An 18449-nucleotide genomic window follows, 5' to 3' on the forward strand; every position below is an offset into this window, starting at 1 on the left:
TGTAGTACTTATGGTTATTGGAATGTTCTTTTAACAGTTATCAGATTATCTGAATTTTTTGTAACTCATCAGAATGGAACAGAGTACTATAGTCTTAACCTCCCATTTCAGCTTGAATCTAAGCACATGGGGAGAGGGATAATACTATACTGTAACTTTTTCAATAATTCAAAGTGAATTTCACATTTTAGGTTAAAATCACCTAAGTGGAAAATAATATACAAGTCAGATATAGTTTTACATTTTACTATTTTGGCTTAAGGGACCACACCCAGCACCATGACCACTTCAGCTATTTGATGTATTCAGGCAATTTGTTGTCTGTATGCGCAGCGTTTTGCTACAAAACGCTGCACCTACAGAGTTTACCCCTTTGCTGCAGAAAGGGAGACTCCATACCCAAGTAAGAGGCCAAATCATTGCAAAATGGTTTGCCCCATTATTGGGAAAAGGGAACAGGGTTCTCCTGGGATCATAACCACTACAGCGGGTGGTAATGGCTTTGATATTTAGAGTAACCCTTTAAAATGTGAATATCACATTGAAATCCCAACAACTCACACTTTAGTGAAAAAGTGCACTTTCACATCTACTGTAACTATCTCTACTGCGCAAACTACACTAGAAACTACAGTAACCCACTGAATGAGAAAATACTAATATATAATGCCGTTTTAATATTCAGTAATATATATATACATATACATATATATTAAGTACACATAGTGTAACTTAGGTATACTGAAATGAAATTTTGATTTCCAATACTGCATTTCACTAGTACTACGATCAAGGGTAAGCAAACTGTTACAGCTGTATATTCGCTAAACATAGAATTGCAGTGACCTGAAACGAGAACTGCAAAATGTAGGCAATAAAACGCTGACTTGGAAAACAAATCAGCAACTCACCTATAGCCACCTACCTTTTGCAGTTCAATTTCCAATTCACTACATAGTGAATAGACTCCTTAGAGCAGGGGTCCTCAAACTGTGGCCCTCCAGATGTTGCTGAACTACAACTCCCATGATTCTTTGAATTACATCAATAGCCAGAGAATCATGGGAGTTGTAGTTCAGCAACATCTGGGGGGGCTGGAGTTTGAGGACCCCTGCCTTAGAGCAATGGGGTAGCCCAAAAGGTATATTCCCCCGGTGTTTTAAAACTACAGCTTCCATCATGCTTTGGCATTCTAAAGGCATGCAAAGCATACTGGGAGTTGTAGTCCTAAATGTTGTAGTTTTACTGTTAGAAGGATACTTTTATAAGCAAGATATCAGCTTGAGAACACACACGTCATATGTCATTAAAGGTGGTATATACAGATCTCTCAACCAGTCATCTCTAGAAATATTCATCAATAATAATAATAAGCAATGTGTTCTTTATAAATCCTAAATTGGAGTTCTGTGTGTAGCGCTTTAAATCCTCCCCCAGAATTAAACCAGTATTTACCATTTCATCAGCAGCTCTCTGGTGTCTCTGTTCTCCAGGGACTTAAAAGGCCTGTTTGGAAGGGGGCAGAAGGTAAATTTGGGGGATACATTCAACAAGACTTCCTGCGACATGTTTGCAGTTTGAACCTTCCAAATTCCAAACGCGTCTTCTGTTTCCATAGAGACGGCAAACGGGAAGTGGCTGTTGTGCATCGTAATGCATTCCGGGCACGGGGAAGCAGAGCAGGGCGCTGTACAATAGTTCCGTATATAAAGTGCTTTTCTCCCCTTATTATAGTTTAATGTTGGGGCTAATTAATACTGTCAGGCTGTTTCAGAGAGTGTCTTTCCATATTGCTCTTAGTAGGGCAGGCTGGATATCTCTGGACACATTCTAAATGAAGGCTCTTGTAATATGTATGTAAATAAATGTATTGTTTTCAAGGTTATTCACTAAGGTGTAAGTTGTGGGGGATTCTGAGTACACAGTGAAATCAGTTGCACAATAGTTAAACTGGGGAGAGGGGGAATACACACTCACTCACTCCCTCCTCTCCTTCATCTCTCTCCCCCTTCCTCAATTATTGGGGGACAGCCCATGTTTTGAGCCATAATTCCTTGGCCCTGCATTTCTATGTAATATTTCTTAGGGTTATTCACCAAACTTCTACACTCAGAATGTCAATCAAAATGGAAAACTTGAGGCAGAAATAATTGACTTGGAGAAATACTGTAGCTCAGCTAAAGCCACAACTTATACAAAGATGAGAAAAAAAAATATGAGAGCACAAAATCATTAAAGGGACACTATAGTCACCCAGACCACTTCGCTCATTGAAATGGTCTGGATGCAGTGTTCCAGTCTCACTTAGTCCTACAATGTAAATCATTGCAGTTTTCGAGAAACTGCAATGATTACACTGCAGAAATAAGACTGACTCCAGTGGCTGTCAATTAGCCACTAAAGGCACTTCCTGGTTCTTAGGAGACTTTTGGTCCCCTAAATGACACTGGACATCCTCACGTTCTGCGTGAATACATCCAGCATCAGTAAAATCCCCAAAGAAAAGCATTGAATCAATGTGGGGTTTTTTTTTTTAACTCTTTAGCTGCCGGGGAGCGGGGTGAGAGATGGGGGGAGCAGAGGGCTCTTTAGTGTTAACAATACAAATTTGCTAAAAATAAATATAATTTTTTTAGCTTCACTAGTCCTCACATGCTCTTGCTTTATGGTTTTGTTCAGAGGGAACTGAAGTATTGGAACTTAGGAAAGATGTGGGGACACAACTTGTGTGGACTGGCTAGACATAAAGTGAACTTTGCGCACTATGTAAAAGCTGTTGCTGCTTCTATCTCTCTAACAGCCCAACATCCTCCTGTGACAGTGCTACATATTTTCTGCTACACCCGCTACATCCACCTCTTTCTCTGTCCCAGGCTGCATATCAGGATAAGGCATCGAGCTGGTATGGAGGGAAGAAGAGAAGTGGAAAAATTAGTCCTGAACAGAGAGGATACGAGTTAGTGAGAGCGAGGAGATGAGAGCTTTGGTGGCTTGTAACATAAACATGTAGATTGGGTTGAGAGGTGTAAGAGAGAGGTTGACATAGGGTGTTTGTGTTCTTTAAAATGCATCCTGCAAGTGTCCCTCCAGTGCACCCCGGAGGTAAAGCTGTTATAGAGCTTTCTATCAGAAAGATTCTGTGATGAGGCCATTAGAATCATCTGCACCCGGCCCAAAAGACTCTTAATCCAGCCCTGATCCTATGATATAAAGCAATAATATGATCTCGGAGTGTGGTATAGCACAATACCAAAAGGCAAAATAGTTTAACCTAGTGCAGCTATTGTCTATTAGCTGCTGCTGCAGCCCCAACAGCGATCAAAATATAGCAATCCAAAGTATTCATCCACAAAGCGCAGCTTAGTTATAGGGGCCCACTAGGGAAGCCCAAATTCATCCTTGGACAGCACTAGTGGGCCGCTATAAATAGGCTGCGCTTTGTGGATTAATACTTTGGATTGATTCTATGGTATATAATCAACCAAGCTGTGAACTGATCATTTGGGAGAATGCAGTTCACAGTGTGAGGCGTGCCTAATATGCAGATATATCAGTAGTCTTTCCCATGCGATGTGTAAACCACAGTTAGTGGACACGCAACTCTCCTCCTGTTCTTGGAAACAAAATACATCATCACTGTTCTAGCAGTTCTTACAACATAAACCCGCAGAATGATTATTGATTAAATTGCACAATGCCTGCATATATATTTAAACTGACTTTCAAGTTATGTATGAGGTCTACGTCTACCTACAAAGACTTTCCCTTTTTAAACCAATATTTCTCCCATTCATTATTTAGAACAATATTTGGGAGGGTGTTGATGACTCATGTATTCTCCCGTCAGCTTATTTTAATGGAAACAATATGCTTTATAAACAAAGTCACAACAAGCTAAACAAGAATGTCTTGAATCTTGCACTCTGTGCCTTGTAGTGATTTCCCAAGGCTACCCCAGAGTTTATTTTAGTTCATGAAAGGCAAGTCAGGTTGGTGAAGGAAGTAAGCAATGGTGCGTGTTTGACTTGATTTTAGTACCTCTCTCATTACCCTGCCAGATAATTACTATCTCAGTTAGCACTGGACATCTCCATGAATTAAGGATCTCTGTATTTACAGGAATAAAATGAGCATGCTGATATCACGCATCTAAACAGTTTGCTCAGTAACGGAAGAACTGTGTGTTTAACATGGCATTAAGCAGAGAAAAACAGAGGGAAAGGCCAATGGGTAGGAAGACGCATAGCTGGCAACAGGGTTAGTTTAAGCCCCTTAACAAATTTGCAGTATAGAAAAGCTTATGTTACAGAGGGTACCCACAGTAACTGCCAATGCTGATAGTTCTGAGAGTGGCTTTATACAAATCACTGGAGCACCCTGGCTCAGACACAGCAGATGAGAAGTTAAATGGGGTTATTCACTAAAAAACAGATATTGTCCGGGTGGGCACGCATTTGCAAGGGGGTGTGGGTGGGAGGCTTAGTTATGTGTTGACTGGCCAGGGCTTGCTAACCAGCTGCTAAATTGAAAAAGCAATAAAAATAAAAAGTCCACAGGGGTCAATAGTGGTCTAATCCCCCTATACCACCACCTGACATGTGACAAGGAGGAGCATATCTAGTGAATATTTAAAACTAGCAATTGGGCACCCATTACTGCCCAGTCACAAGAAAGGCACCAACCCTTGCTGATCAGACCAGTAAAGTAAGAAGGGGGCATAGTCCTCCCCCATGGACATTGGTTGGGGCACATGAAAAAATAATAGGTAGTAGACTGATCCCTTTGGACGGCAGGTGGTGTCAGTTATAATATAAGAGGGGTGTAACTTAGTGTCCTGCTCCCAGCCCCCAATCGTGGGCAGCGGGTGGGGGCCCTTATAATAATATTAAAGGGTTTTGGGGGGCCTAGTAACAACCAATCTGAGCACTTTGACCACCTAGTCTTGCGAGAAGAGAGATGTCTCTCGATGGGTGGCAGCTGGGGGACACTTTAATGTTATGATTAGGGTACCCACCTGCCACCTGTAGGGTTGTATTTACTAACTAATTAATGTGGCAACTGGGGAGCATGATCCTCCTTCCTGTCCCAAGGGTTATTTAATACAAACACAGTATTTTAATTTTTTTTAAAAAAAGTAAAAAAAAATCCCCCAAAACAACTTAGCCTTGAAAAGTCAAGTTAAAGTAAGTATTTTCTCAAGCTGTTTTGTGAATGGGAAGTTACTGATAGTCCGAGAACATCACATGACATTCTCAGCCTATTAGCGGCTCCCCGTCCAAGGTTTTCTTATTCAAGACTTGGACAGAAGCAGAAAGAGATTGGCAGAGTTAGATGGCATTAGATTTACCAATTTGTGGTTTTAACTGTTTATTATGTTTGTTAAAACTTTTTAACCCATGATGCGCCAGGGACCAATGTAGTTGTTATGGTTTATTTAAAAACATTGTCTATGACCATGCGGTCATTAAACCCCCCTCCCCCCTCCCCCCCCCAAAAAAAATGCAGTGTTAAAATGGATGTGTGGTATATAACATTTCCCCCCTGGGTTTAAGGCTTTGGGGTATTTAGGATTTTGAGAATTAGTGAGTGTTTAGAGTTAGAGGAAGGGACTTGGAGATAGTGGGTATTACTTTCATAGTTTTATTTACTGGTAGGCCAATCAAATGACTGAGAATTAGACAATTCACAGTACCTCAAAGGCTTTTATCCAGTCACCCATAACCCTAAACACCCACTCATACTCAGCTTCTCTAACAGTATCCCATAACCTTTAGTCACTCAAATCGAAATGACTACTCCCAACCCTAAACACTCCTAACGAGAGATGCTTACCTTAGTGACTTTCGTTGTAAAGGAACACTCCGAGCACCATAGCCACTACATTGTGATGTAATGCTTATAGTGCCAGGAGTGCCATGATAACACCCATTGAAGGAAATTAAATAATTTTTAACACAGCTCCCCATTTCCACTATCAACACCGGAGAGCCAGAAGTTCCTACGAAGGGACTTCCTTTAGCTCTCCTTAGCTAAAGAAGCAATGCAGGGGTTAGCTCACCGATGACAGCTTATCTTTCTCAGTCAATGAGCTAAGCCCTGCAAAAAAAGAAAATCCTAAAAGTCAGTAAAGTCTCCAATAAAAATAACTAAATGATATCCCCCTCCCATGTAACCCTCTTAATAATTTATCTGTTTTACTCTTTGATACCAAACGAGTCATGTGTAAAGTATGAATGTTGAAATATCTTAGATAATAATAATAATTTGTGATTTTTATTGCGCTTTTCTCTCTGTGAGACTCAAAGCACTTAACAAATATATAAAAGAGACATTAAAGTTAAGAGTTTCTGATGGTCAGATGAGCTGGCTGAATGCCTGATAAAAGAGGTGGGTCTTTAACTTCTTTTTAAAATTCTGTGAAGATGGTGCCTCTCTGACTGAGCAAGGTTCCAGAATGTGGGGGCAGCGTGGCTAAATGATCAAAACCTTCCTGGAGGGGGTGGACCATATAAGCCAGATTTAGCAACCACTCCAGGCATTAGGCATCGATTGGACAGGAGTCCTCCTTACACCATAACCTATGAAAGGAGCATTGGTGGTAATGGTGCTTAGACTGTCGTCTTAACGTAACACTTTTTCAAACTTTATAAAATTATCGTAAAACAAGGGGAATACAAAGCTTCCACTTTAACTGGCTTCTGCCTTATTTGGGAATAGATGTATCCAGCAGCAGCAAAATTTGATTTTCTTTTTAACCTGAAGATCTGAAGTTTTTCCAAGAATCCTTTATGTCTGATTTTGCTGTATGGGGCCCCCGATAGTTATGTCTGGGAATCCAAGTAACAATGCTCTTTGTGTCAGACTTACTTTACTTCATCAGTCAATGATTTGAGGAGCTGTACAACACTCATTTCATCAAACCCAGCCGTGCTGATGTTACATTAATCTGTTTTATTGAGTTCCAGATGTAAGACTGTGCAGGAGTGTATCATTGCCAATAGAATGTTTTGGTCTATCACGATGGAACAAATTGATTAAATTGATACACATCCATGCTTTTAAATGTAACATAAGTACATCTTTATTTATGCCTTTCCCAGTACAAACAAAACAAGAGAACACAATTCAATATATTTATGTGCTCCCAATAAATTCCAATGAAGTATGATTTTTGAAAACAATAAGTTGGCATCAGACTCAAAGTTTGCTAGAAGAGACTGGTTGGAAAGTCACATTTTATTACTGACGTATCAAGTATTGAGTGGCAGGTGGAGTGGAAAAATAGCGCAATATGGATGATACCTTTAAAGCAGCACTTTCACGCCGTACTTACCTTTTCCCACTTCCTCTTTCCTACTCTGTCTTCCCATTTTTAATTTTACATCAGTTTCTAACTAAAAACACAACACAAAGTAAGGACTACTTTGTCCAATGTATTTTTCCTACGCCTGAATTTCTTAGACACTGGACGGAGCACCTGCCATCTAAAAGGGTCAATCCCCCCCTGCCATCTCCAGTGTCGGCTGCAGGGAATTGGCTCTGTCTATGGAGGATCCCGTGGTCATAAACCATAGACCTTGATTGAGAGTACAGCGGTGACATCAACTCCTGGCGCTGAAGAGAATCCTCCAGTGAAAGATGGCGGCACCCGCGAAAGACAGGATAAGGTAAGTAGAGCTCATCTTTCCCTGCCCCCTGGACCTCCAGCGGAAATGTCCCCAGATAAGGACCGTGCCACTTTAATATTCCTGGAGAGCCTAGCAAAGATCCCCCCATTCCTTCACCACTTGGGTGATGGAGTAAGGATGGGTTAAGGACAGTACCGGACACCTCTCTCCTTCAATAAGTCTGTCATAAGATCTAATGAAAAATGATAGGGAATTGGAACAGGTCTTGATGTATTAGACTGACCTGCTGTGGTGACCACACAATGATGACAGATTATATCACTGGCTTCTGTAGAACTGTAGAAGGGTTGAACACAATGAGTACACAAATATCCATTTAATCCAATGTAAGGTGCAGGAATATGGTGCATGTCCAGGGAAAAGCAGAGGTAGGCAGATAAGTTTTTAAAACATGTTTTTTAAAATAAAAAAAATATATATATATACTTTTTTGATACACACAAAGCAAAGGTTAATTGAAAGGGACACTCTAAACACCCAAAAATATTTTGTATCTCGTGCTCTGTAAGGTGAATTTTAAACACACACAAGAGATTCTGACAGGCTGCTAATAGAGCAGTAGATAAATTCTAAATTAAACATACTTTGCAATAAGCAGAAATAAACAAGCTAGTCTCTTTGTCATAAAATGTGTATGGAGGCTGTGAAAATCTAAGCCAGGGTAGGTGGGGATAGGGCTGTATAAACAAAGTGATTTTAAGGGACACAATAGTCACCAGGTGGTGGTTTTAACACTATAGGGTCAGGAATATATGTTTGTGCTCCTGACCCTATAGTGTTCCTTTAACTCCTAAATGGCAGAGAATTGAGCGCTCAGACTGAAGGGACATCATTTATACAAAATAACTACCGTACTTTGTTTTGGTGCTTAGAACATCCCTATCAGTTAAAATCAAAACTTGATGACAATGTCCATTCAATGTTCCTCATTTTCACCACTACTGCTTTCTTTTTTTTTTTTTTTATTCTTTATTTTGGTTGTGCATTTATGAAAATAACATACAAGCGTTCTATAGGTCACAGCATCATAAACAAGCTTCAATACTATATGCTTAAAACTGGAAGTGACATTTGAGGAACATGCACATGTTTTTATATTAAAGGACCACTCTAGGCACCCAGACCACTTCAGCTTAATGAAGTGGTCTGGGTGCCAGGTCCAGCTAGCTTTTACCCTTTTTTTTTATAAACATAGCAGTTTCAGAGAAACTGCTATGTTTATTCTGAGGGTTAAGCCAGCCTCCAGAGCCTCTAGTGGCTGTCTCACTGACAGCCGCTAGAGGCGCTTGCGTGCTTCTCACTGTGAAAATCACAGTGAGAGCACGCAAGCGTCCATAGGAAAGCATTATGAATGCTTTCCTATGTGACCGGCTGAATGCGAGTGCGGCTCCTGCCGCGCATGCGCATTCAGCCGATGACGTCGCGAGGAAGAAGAGGAGGAGGAGTAGAGCTCCCCGCCCGGCGCTGGAGAAAGAGGTAAGTTTAACCCCTTCCTTCCCCTAGCAGAACCGGACTGGCCTACCGGGATACCGGGATATTTCCCGGTAGGCCGCTTTGAGATATGGCTGCACTTTCAGCCACAAGAGAAGAAATAATATTTTGCCTGTTGGTCTATGCGGCCGCGGACTCAGCCACGGCCTCAACCGCGCCGCCGGCCGCTACTGCGGCTTGCTGTAAGAGGAGGCTGGAACTGAGGGGGCGCACAGATTTTTCCTGTCAGCCGCCGGATGTGAGCGGCATATGATGACTTGACGTCACATCCGGCGGCTGCGCGGTGGCGGTTCTACAGTGACTGACTGCACCATTGAGCTGCATCGTGTAGTACAGCAGGTAACAATGGCTTGGGGGACCTATTGTGTTTTGCATTTGGGGGATGGTGGGGTCAGTAATGCATTAGAGTGGTCAACTGTGTATCAGGGAAGGGGGGAGGTCAAATGTGTATTAGGGGAGAGGAGGGGGGTCAACTGTGTATGAGGGGAGGGGGGAGGTAAAATGTGTATGAGGGGAGGGGGTCAACTGTGTATTAGGGGAGGGGGGTCAACTGTGTATGAGGGGAGGGGGGAGGTAAAATGTGTATGAGGGGAGAGGGGGTCAACTGTGTATTAGGGGAGGGGGGTCAACTGTGTATTAGGGGAGGGGAGGTCAAATGTGTATTGGGGAGGGGTAGGTCAACTGTGTATTAGGGGAGGTGAGGGGGGTCAACTGTGTATTATGGGAGGTGAGGTCAAATGTGTATTGGGGTAGGTCAACTGTGTATTAGGGGAGGGGAGAGGGGAGGTCAACTGGGTATGAGGGGAGGGGGGTCAACTGTGTATGAGGGGAGGGGAGGGGGGAGGTCAAATGTGTATGAGGGGAGGGGAGGGGGGAGGTCAAATGTGTATGAGGGGAGGGGAGGTCAAATGTGTATTGGGGGAGGGGTAGGTCAACTGTGTATTAGGGGAGGGGAGGTCAAATGTGTATTGGGGGGGTAGGTCAACTGTGTATTAGGGGAGGGGAGAGGTCAAATGTGTATTAGGGGAGGGGGGTAGGTCAACTGTGTATTAGGGGAGGGGGTAGGTCAACTGTGTATTAGGGGAGGGGGAGGTCAACTGTGTATTAGGGGAGGGGAGGGGGGAGGTCAACTGTGTATTAGGGGAAGGGGGGAGGTCAAATGTGTATTAGGGGAGGGGGGAGGTCAACTGTGTATGAGGGGAGGGAGGTCAACTGTGTATGAGGGGAGGTCAACTGTGTATGAGGGGAGGGAGGTCAACTGTGTATGAGGGGAGGGGGGTCAACAGTGTATTAGGGGAGGGGGGGTCAGTTGTGTATTAGGGGAAGGGGTGTCAGCAGTGTATTAGGAGAGTGGGGGCAGCTGTGTATTAGGGGAGGGGTGTCAGCTGTGTATTAGGGGAGGTCAGCTGTGTATTAGGGGAGGGGGGAGGTCAGCTGTGTATTAGATGTTTGTGGGGGGTCAGCCGTGTGTTAGGGGAAGGGGGGGGGGTCAGCCGTGTATTAGGGGGAGTGGAGGTTAGCCGTGTATTAGGGGTAGTGGAAGTCAGCAGTGTATTAGGGGAGGGGGGTCAGCAGTGTATTAGATATGGGAGGGGGGGGGGAGAAAGATCTGACTTGGGAATTTGAGATGAGGCAATGATTATATTTGTGACATTTATATTTGTGGCCCAATCCCCCACATAAACTCTAATATTAATATATATAATTGCACCTCAAGTGGGGGACTTGGGCAGAGCCAGGCAATGATATATTTTAATATTATATTATGTACGGGGTCTAAAGTTAGGCAACTTGGGCTGTGGTGATTATATATTTTAATATCATATTTATGTGGTGGGTTTAAAGTGAAGTTAGGTTGGCTTGGGCTGAGTGAATTTTATATTTGAATATTATATATATATATATATGTGTGTGTGTGTGTGTGTGTGTGTGTGTGTGTATATATATATATATATGTATGTGTGTGGGGAAGGAAATGTAAACAGAGGAGGCTACAAGGGTGAGGGAATTATATTTTGTAAGATATTTATTAGGAATTGTGGAGGGAAGGGGGTTGGATGAGAGTATTAAATGTTATATTTATGGGGTAGCAACTGTAGGTGGAGGGAGAAAGACTAGGGTGATGGTATTATATATTGCAATATTTTATATTTTTGGTAGGTAACCTTCAACACTCCATATGTTTTGGACTACATCTCCATTAAGGCTTGCAAAGCATCATGGGAGCAAGGTGTAGTACACAACATCTGGAGTGGCAAAGGATGTCTACCCCTGGTTTAGAGCATAGGTGTATTGTGGTGGAATCTCGGTAAAAATAAATTTAGTAGGCCGAGATTACCACGTGGCATGTGTACGTGCATATGCTGACGTATCGATCAGTTGGTTGCACGAGGCAAGATACGATCAGTAGTGTACGGAGCATGTGCAAGAATACAGGATGTAGTATTCCCCTCCTCCATTGTGCTGGACAGGCCATGCGGTCAAGCAGGAAGTTAATTCTTATTTGTATTGATTGGTCAAGAGAATGTGCGGGTGGAGCTTAATATGGGAGGAGTTATGTGCCTATACAAGGAGCCTGCACTATTGTCCGGGGCTCAGAACTTGCTGTATTTTGGTGACATTAGTCCCTCTGAGTCCCGATCGGTGATCCAATAAAGAATCTCTTCCTTCCTGAAGAAACCTGTGTCCATCTCTCTGTGCTTGGCTTCCGTCAGTTTCTCCGGTATCATTTGGTGCATTGGCCGGGAAGCTCATCGTTCAACGGTAGCTGAGAGGCAGAGGCGTGAGACGGTCTATCTTTGCCCACGTTCTCTACGGCTACACCCCTGAACTTCTGCGTGGACCTCCCTTCGTCTCGGCGCCACTGGTCTGTTGTCCAGGAGATCATCGGCCTCTACGTAAGAAGTGCTGGGGTGTCCCCGTCGATGAGTGTGAACTCAGGTTCAGGAACGAGGAGGTAAGAAAACTGCTGTTTTAGACGGCAGACCCACTAGGGGTATACCGATTGTGCGGTAGGCCCATAAGGGGTTTGAATTGTGTATGGAATCTGCCCCCTCTGTCGGAGGGAAGGAGCGAAGGCGCACCGCTCAATCGAACGCTCTTTAGTAAGACCGTTTGATTTGGTTAGTCAGGCGGGGTTCTGGTGTAAATAGCCCTAGCCGGACACCGGTGTCTTGTCTAGACTAGCGTTCTAGGGTGTATATTACGTTCGCTAGGTTGGAGGGACCGGGAGACTAAGCGGCGCCTGTGTAAATTCGGTTCGCTAGCTCTCAACCTATCTTGGCTAAGTGGGAAGGCGTGTAAATTTGGAACCCACTAGATTTTTGATAGTAATCGACTAAGAGGCGTCTGTGTAAATTCGGTCCTCTAGCTCGCTATATGTGGTGCTTGGGCAGTGTGGCTAACCAAAACGGATGTAGATAGTTTTAGGTAGTCCATTCAAGGTACTGGCCAATAGTTTAGTTGGGAATTGTAAATGTGTTAAAGATTGTTAGTAAAGTGTATATCTTGTTAGATAGTGCGAGCTCAGCCGTCTAGCGAGAGTGTTAATAGTGTGTTGCTGTATCATAGTGCACGGTACCATAACCCTGTATATTTACTGACACTGTATATAAGTACTAATCACTGTCGTCCATTGCATGTTTAACACCATAACCACTAATAATTGTATTGTGACCTTAAATTGTGCTTTGACCTATGTTAACCGTACTGTAACCACTATTTGTAAAAGACGATGTTACTGGGGTGTGTTATAGACGGGTAATTCATATATAGAGAATTATAGCGTGGGTGACTGTATAGTTCCGCCAAAGGGCATAAATATTGATTATCTAGTGACTGGTGTAACAGCTGTGTGTGTACGGGAATTCCCTGAGTGTTTATTGTGTTATTGTGTACGTTTCACTTGGTAACCGTACCACGTGGTGCTGTTGCCAGAGGAAACGGGTGTGACTGTTGAATAGTACGCGTGCATAGTTTTCGTTGTCAACGACGTTCCATTGATAAGTATGGGCGCGTCGGAGTCAACGATTCCGGATCCCTTAGGTTGTATGGTAAAGAATTTTAAAAAGGGATTCAAAACATGTGATTTTGGGGTTAAAATGTCTCCTGTACGTTTGGTCACTTTGTGCACTAGGGAGTGGCCTACTTTGGTTGCGGCATGGCCGCCACGTGGTAGTTTGGATCCAACCCTGATACAGCGTGTACACGTGGCTGTGTCAGGTAGGCCTGAACTTTACGGACAGTTTCCATATATTGATTGTTGGAGACAGGCCGTAAACGACTCGCCAAAATGGATTCAGATATGCCACGAGGAGCAATGTCGCCTCATGGTGGCCAGGACTTGTTTGTCCACTAGGACTGTGGTTAGGCCCATTTTGGACACACCCCCTGAGTCCGAGATCCCTTTGCCGCCCCCTTACTTCCCTTTAAGAGGAAATGACGCGAATGCAGGAAGTTCTATACCCCTCCCCTCATTGCCCTCATCCACTTCCGCTTCCTCCTCCAGTACAGAATCCACCCCCCCTCGTATTAAACCTCCCCTTCCGGAACCAGAACCAACCCCCGTTAGATCTAAATATCCTGATTTGGCGCCACTTCAAACTTCCGGTCAAGCTTCTTCTAGCTCGGCTGGGAGTATTCTATTTACTAACTTTTCCCAAAATCAAGCTCCCACATCCTCATGCCCTATTTCTCCCCGACTGGAACCCATAACTGACGCCCCTCCACGTAGCCCCATACTAACCCGACAACTGACCGGTACCCAACAATTAAAACATTATCAGATGCCTCTTCGTCTGAATCCCGGGTCAGCCTATATCGATGCCGCAGGTCAAATGGCACATGCTGACCCAGTCTTCGTATATGTCCCGTTCACGACTACCGATCTCTTTAATTGGTAGACCCACAATTCCTCGTACACTGAGAAACCACAAGCTATAGACGATCTGTTCACCTCGATAGTTCAGACACATAATCTGACATGGGCTGATTGCCAGCAGTTATTAATGACTTTGTTTAATAATGAGGAAAGGACAAGGATTAATCAAGCGGCCATTAAAGCGCTAGAGGATAGAGCCCGTGCTTTGAATCAAGCCAATCCGGCAGCATGGGCCGCAACACATTATCCTAACACCGATCCCGACTGGAATGTTAATGGCGCAGATATGGTCCAGCTTAAAGCCTATAGAGACGCTATAATTGCTGGCATGAAAGCCGGAGGAAAGAAAGCTATTAATATGTCGAAGACAGTTGAGGTGATTCAGAAAAGTGATGAAGCGCCCAGTGTCTTTTATGACCGATTATTGGAGGCATACCGCTTGTATACCCCCTTTAATCCGGAAGACGCAGATAATTCCCGAATGGTGAACTCCGCCTTTGTCAGCCAAGCTTACGGAGATATTAAGCGCAAGCTACAGAAGTTAGAAGGGTTTGCAGGTATGTCTATCACCCAACTAATGGAGGTAGCGAATAAAGTGTATATGAATAGGGAAACAGAAAGTAAGAAAGAGGAAGAGCGCAAGATGCGTAAAAAGGCAGATATGCTAGCGGTAGCGATCGCAGGCGTAGATAGACGGGGCCCAGATAGAGGCGATAGTAGATGGAATAGGGAGCCTTTGAGTAGGAATCAGTGCGTGTATTGCAAGGAAGAAGGGCATTGGAGAAACGAGTGTCCGCAAAGAGAGCAGTACGAGAGAGACCAACCCAGGGCAGGTTACGGAAACTTTAGAGGCAGAGCGAGAGGTAGAGGAGGCCCCGGAGGGAGTAATGGGAACAGAGGAAGTGTAAGGGAAGATAGGTACTACCCAGCAGCGCAACGGTCCCGCGATAGAGAAGGTAGGGACTTTGTAGGATTGGCTGACACGGTCATGGAGGACTATTGATACCGACCGGGCTCCATCCCCCTTGGTCGAGCGGAGCCTATGGTCGACGTATCAATAGGGGGAAAAAGGAGTGCGTTCATGATCGACACTGGTGCTGAACATTCGGTGGTGACTGACCTAGTTGCTCCTCCATCTGGAAGAACTATTACTGTAATAGGAGCAACTGGAAGAAGTGCTGCAAAACCGGTTCTTAAAAGTCGACTCTGTACATTGGGAGGCCACGTAGTAAAACATCAATTCCTTTATATGCCTGAATGTCCAGTCCAATTGCTGGGACGTGATATGCTATCTAAGTTACAAGCGCAGATTACGTTCCTACCAAATGGAACAACATCCTTAAAGTTTAATGGACCTTCAGGTATTATGACATTATCCGTACCAAAGGAAGAAGAGTGGCGACTTTATACAGCGTTGACTAACCAAAACCCTAGGAGTGATGAGTCCTTATTCAACATACCAGGAGTTTGGGCAGAGAACAACCCACCAGGACTGGCCCGCAATATTCCACCTATTAAAATCGAACTAAAACTTGGGGTTTATCCAGTGAGCCTAAGACAATATCACATCCCGCAGAAGGCTAAGAAGAACATCCAATCTTATCTGGATAAGTTCATACGGTATGGTATCCTAAAATTCTGTACTTCCCCCTGGAACACCCCATTGCTGCCTGTTCAAAAGCCCGGTACAGATGAGTATCGACCTGTGCAGGACTTGAGAGCAGTCAATGATGCGGTTGTTAGTATACATCCAGTTGTGCCCAATCCATATAACCTGCTTGCTTTAATTCCGGGCGGGGCTACCTATTTTACAGTCTTAGACCTCAAAGATGCCTTCTTTTGCCTCCGAATTGCTGCAGAAAGTCAATGTATCTTCGCTTTCCAATGGGAAAACGCTGTAACGGGCTCAAAACGCCAAATGACCTGGACAAGACTGCCCCAAGGGTTTAAAAATTCACCTACCCTATTTGGTTCAGCTTTAAGTCAAGATTTATTGGATTTCGAGTCCATCCCAGGAGAGTGTGTATTGTTACAATATGTAGATGACTTGTTGATAGCAGCAGTTACAAAGGAAATATGTCAGCAAGCAACGCACGATCTACTACACATTCTCTGGAAGGCAGGATACAAGGTGTCTAGAAAGAAGGCTCAGTTGTGTTTGCCAACTGTCAAATATCTGGGATTCCATATCTCTGAAGGTCAAAGAATTATGGGGCCAGAGAGAAAAGAAGCTGTGTGCCAAATACCGATACCCAAGAATAGAAGACAAGTGCGACAATTCTTGGGGGCAGCAGGCTTCTGTAGGATATGGATTCCCAGCTACGCGATACTGGCAAAACCTCTGTATGCAGCTATCAAAGGTACAGAGCACGACCCCTTCTTATGGACTCAAGAACAGCAAACGGCATTTGAAGATGTGAAGAAGGCTTTGATGAGTGCCCCAGCATTAGGTCTACCTGATCACACACGACCATTCTACCTGTATGTACATGAGCAAAGAAGAATGGCTGTGGGAGTATTGACACAGTACTTGGGATCATGGCAAAGACCTGTTGCCTACATGTCTAAGCAACTGGATGCAGTGGCCAGCGGACTTCCACCTTGTCTAAGAGCCGTAGCTGCAGCCGCCCTGCTAGTAGCTGAAGCCGATAAACTCACTCTGGGTCAAGAACTTTATGTACGAGTCCCACATGCAGTACAGACGTTGTTGGATTACAAAGGAAATCATTGGTTTAGTAACAGCCGTATGACCAAGTATCAAGCAATGTTGTGTGAAAACCCAAGAGTGCATTTAGAGACTGTAAACACCTTAAACCCAGCTACCCTTTTGCCACAACCTACTGAAAGTCAACATGATTGTTTGGAAGTAATGGATGAAGTATTTTCAAGTAGACCAGATCTTCGTGATTTTCCCATCCAGAACCCCGATGTTCAATAATACAACGACGGCAGTAGTTATGTGAAAGAAGGGATCCGTTATGCAGGATATGCAGTAACAACAATAGACAAGGTGATAGAAGCTCGGCCACTAGCAAAAGGAACATCAGCACAAAAGGCAGAATTGATAGCACTGACACGAGCGTTACAATTGGCTGAAGGTTTAAGAGTGAACATCTACACGGACTCCAAGTATGCGTTTTTAACCACTCATGCCCACGGAGCTTTGTATAAAGAAAGAGGACTATTGAATTCAGAAGGCAAAGAAATCAAGTACGCAGCTGAAATCCTACAACTATTGGAAGCAGTGTGGGAGCCGAGAGAAGTCGGTATTATACATTGTCGAGCGTATCTGAGAGGAGATGGTGATGTAACCAAAGGAAATCGGATGGCAGACAGTACAGCTAAGCGTGCCGCTGAATCGGGAAGACAGGAGTATGTGGGGCATATAGCTGCTCTTATACCAACTCCACTGTCTCAATGGACTCCAGTTTATACAGCTCAAGAAGAGGAGTGGTTAAAGACTGAACCTGGAAAGTATTTGGAGAACAAATGGTATCAGTTAGAAGATGGAAGAATAGTCATTCCAGCATCACTAGCGGTAGAAATTGTCCAAAACTATCACAACGGGACACATTCTGGGAGAGACAGCACAGAAGAATCTCTCAGAAAACATTTCTACATACCAAGATTGTCCAACTTGACTCAGGCCATTGTACGAAGATGTGTAACATGTGCTAAAAATAATGCAAGGCAAGGACCAGTAAAGACACCAGGAGTTCAGTTTATGGGGGGACTCCCCATGTCCGATTTACAAATTGACTATACAGTAATGCCTAAATCGGGTGGACATCGCTACCTGCTGGTGGTTGTGTGCACCTATTCAGGCTGGGTAGAAGCATGTCCTACTCGTACAGAGAAAGCAGGAGAAGTTCCTGCTACGAGAAATAATACCCCGATATGGACTACCCTGCTCTATAGGATCGGACAATGGTCCAGCTTTTGTTCATCAGTGCCTACAACAACTGACTCATATGCTTGGTATAAAGTGGAGGCTTCATACGGCATATAGACCCCAGAGTTCTGGTAAAGTAGAGAGAATGAATAGAACTATTAAGAATCAGTTGGCTAAAATGTGTCAGGAAACCCAACTTAAGTGGAACGTTCTCTTACCCATAGCTCTATTGCGAATCCGCAGTACACCTACCAGAAGGATGGGCCTCTCTCCTTTTGAAATCATGTATGGGCGACCACCTTCCGTACTTGGTAACTTAAGGGGGGATTTGAGTCAGTTGGGAGAAGGAATTACCCGGCAGCAGGTTGTAGAGTTGGGTAAGACTATGGAGGAGGTACAGAAATGGGTACAAGATACCTGTGAATATTTATCCCCCAGTTCATAGTTACCATCCAGGAGACCAAGTGTGGATTAAAGAGTGGAATAATGTACCGTTAGG

The 18449-nt window shown here is 43.9% G+C and overlaps 1 protein-coding gene across 1 annotated transcript in view; it reads right to left on the minus strand.

The window, feature by feature from the left end:
- CFAP300 (cilia and flagella associated protein 300) overlaps positions 1-1608 on the minus strand; it is a 49227-nt gene extending 47619 nt beyond the window's left edge. The window contains exon 1 of the mRNA XM_063430457.1: positions 1456-1608. Within this exon, the coding sequence (XP_063286527.1) occupies positions 1456-1568 (113 nt within the window). The 5' untranslated portion in view covers positions 1569-1608. The remainder of the gene's footprint in view (positions 1-1455) is intronic.
- Positions 1609-18449: the final 16841 nt, after the last annotated feature.

The sequence above is a fragment of the Pelobates fuscus genome, chromosome 1, assembly GCF_036172605.1.
Source record: "Pelobates fuscus isolate aPelFus1 chromosome 1, aPelFus1.pri, whole genome shotgun sequence".
NCBI lineage: Eukaryota > Metazoa > Chordata > Amphibia > Anura > Pelobatidae > Pelobates > Pelobates fuscus.